The 1,043-nt window shown below is 38.8% G+C and overlaps 1 protein-coding gene across 1 annotated transcript in view; it reads left to right on the forward strand.

Annotated features, from left to right (window-relative positions):
* SLC16A1 (solute carrier family 16 (monocarboxylate transporter), member 1) overlaps positions 1 to 595 on the forward strand; it is a 12,269-nt gene extending 11,674 nt beyond the window's left edge. Inside the window, exon 4 of the mRNA XM_006895707.1 lies at positions 321 to 595. Coding sequence (XP_006895769.1) covers positions 321 to 595 — 275 coding nt within the window. The remainder of the gene's footprint in view (positions 1 to 320) is intronic.
* Positions 596 to 1,043: the final 448 nt, after the last annotated feature.

The raw sequence follows: 1,043 nt of genomic DNA on the forward strand, positions 1-1,043 counted from the left end.
CCACCGTGTAGCCCTCGCTCTAGACTCCTGTGATGACAGAAATACCTAGTCACATACCTCTTTTACACAGTTTTCTCCCTCCTCTGTTTCAGTGCCGTATACATTATTGAACACATCTTACTCAGTCTCTCCCCAACCCTGAGGTTAATCCCATTCTACAACAGTGGCATCATGTAATATTTGTCCTTTTGTGACTGGGCATTTGTGGACTCTTAAAGATGCAGATTCTGAGTGGATCCTTTAAACTTTATTTGGAAAAGCATATACTAGTTTTACTTACATAAATTTTTTGAAAAATTTTAATTTTTGTGCATTTTTAGGTCGCCTCAATGACGTGTATGGAGACTACAGATACACATACTGGGCATGTGGCATCATCCTCATTTTCTCAGGAATCTATCTCTTCATTGGCATGGGCATCAATTATCGACTATTGGCAAAAGAACAGAAAGCAATGCAGAAGAAGGAAAATAACGAGGAGGAGACCGCGGTAGATGTTGTTGAGAAGCCAAAAGAACTTACTAAAACAGAAGAAAAATCCCTGGAGCAGAAAGACACGGAAGGAAGTCCCAAAGAGGAGGAGAGTCCAGTCTGAGCCCAGGGGCCCAAGGATAAATTGAGCAGCTCATCACCCAAGATACCTGAAAATATTCTACTGGCCTGTATTCTCCCAGTGGTGCTCAATGCAGACAGTGGACATTTGTGTGGAATACATACCAGGTGTTCATTGATGGAATTTTTATTTCACTCCTTAGTAGTCTAAGTTAAAAATGCCATATTCGTGGCGGGTGGGCAGGGGAATGCTTACAGAGGATGAGGGAAGGAAGTAGTTTGTTTTGTGGGGTTTTTTTCCACTTTTTTTTTTAAATCTTAGCTTTTAACAGTGTCGTAAAGATTATAATATGTGCCTTAAGTTTTAGTTTTTAGAACTCTTAGGGAGCCTTAACTTTTTAAACCATTCTGCTGACTTTATCTGTTTTATGTATCATGTTTCTAGGAAAAATTAACAATTTGTTTAAGGCAAATCTAAAATTTTACATTAA

Source organism: Elephantulus edwardii, unplaced genomic scaffold (assembly GCF_000299155.1).
Source record: "Elephantulus edwardii isolate Elephantulus edwardi_28Jun2011 unplaced genomic scaffold, EleEdw1.0 scaffold00174, whole genome shotgun sequence".
In the NCBI taxonomy this organism is placed as follows: Eukaryota; Metazoa; Chordata; class Mammalia; order Macroscelidea; family Macroscelididae; genus Elephantulus; species Elephantulus edwardii.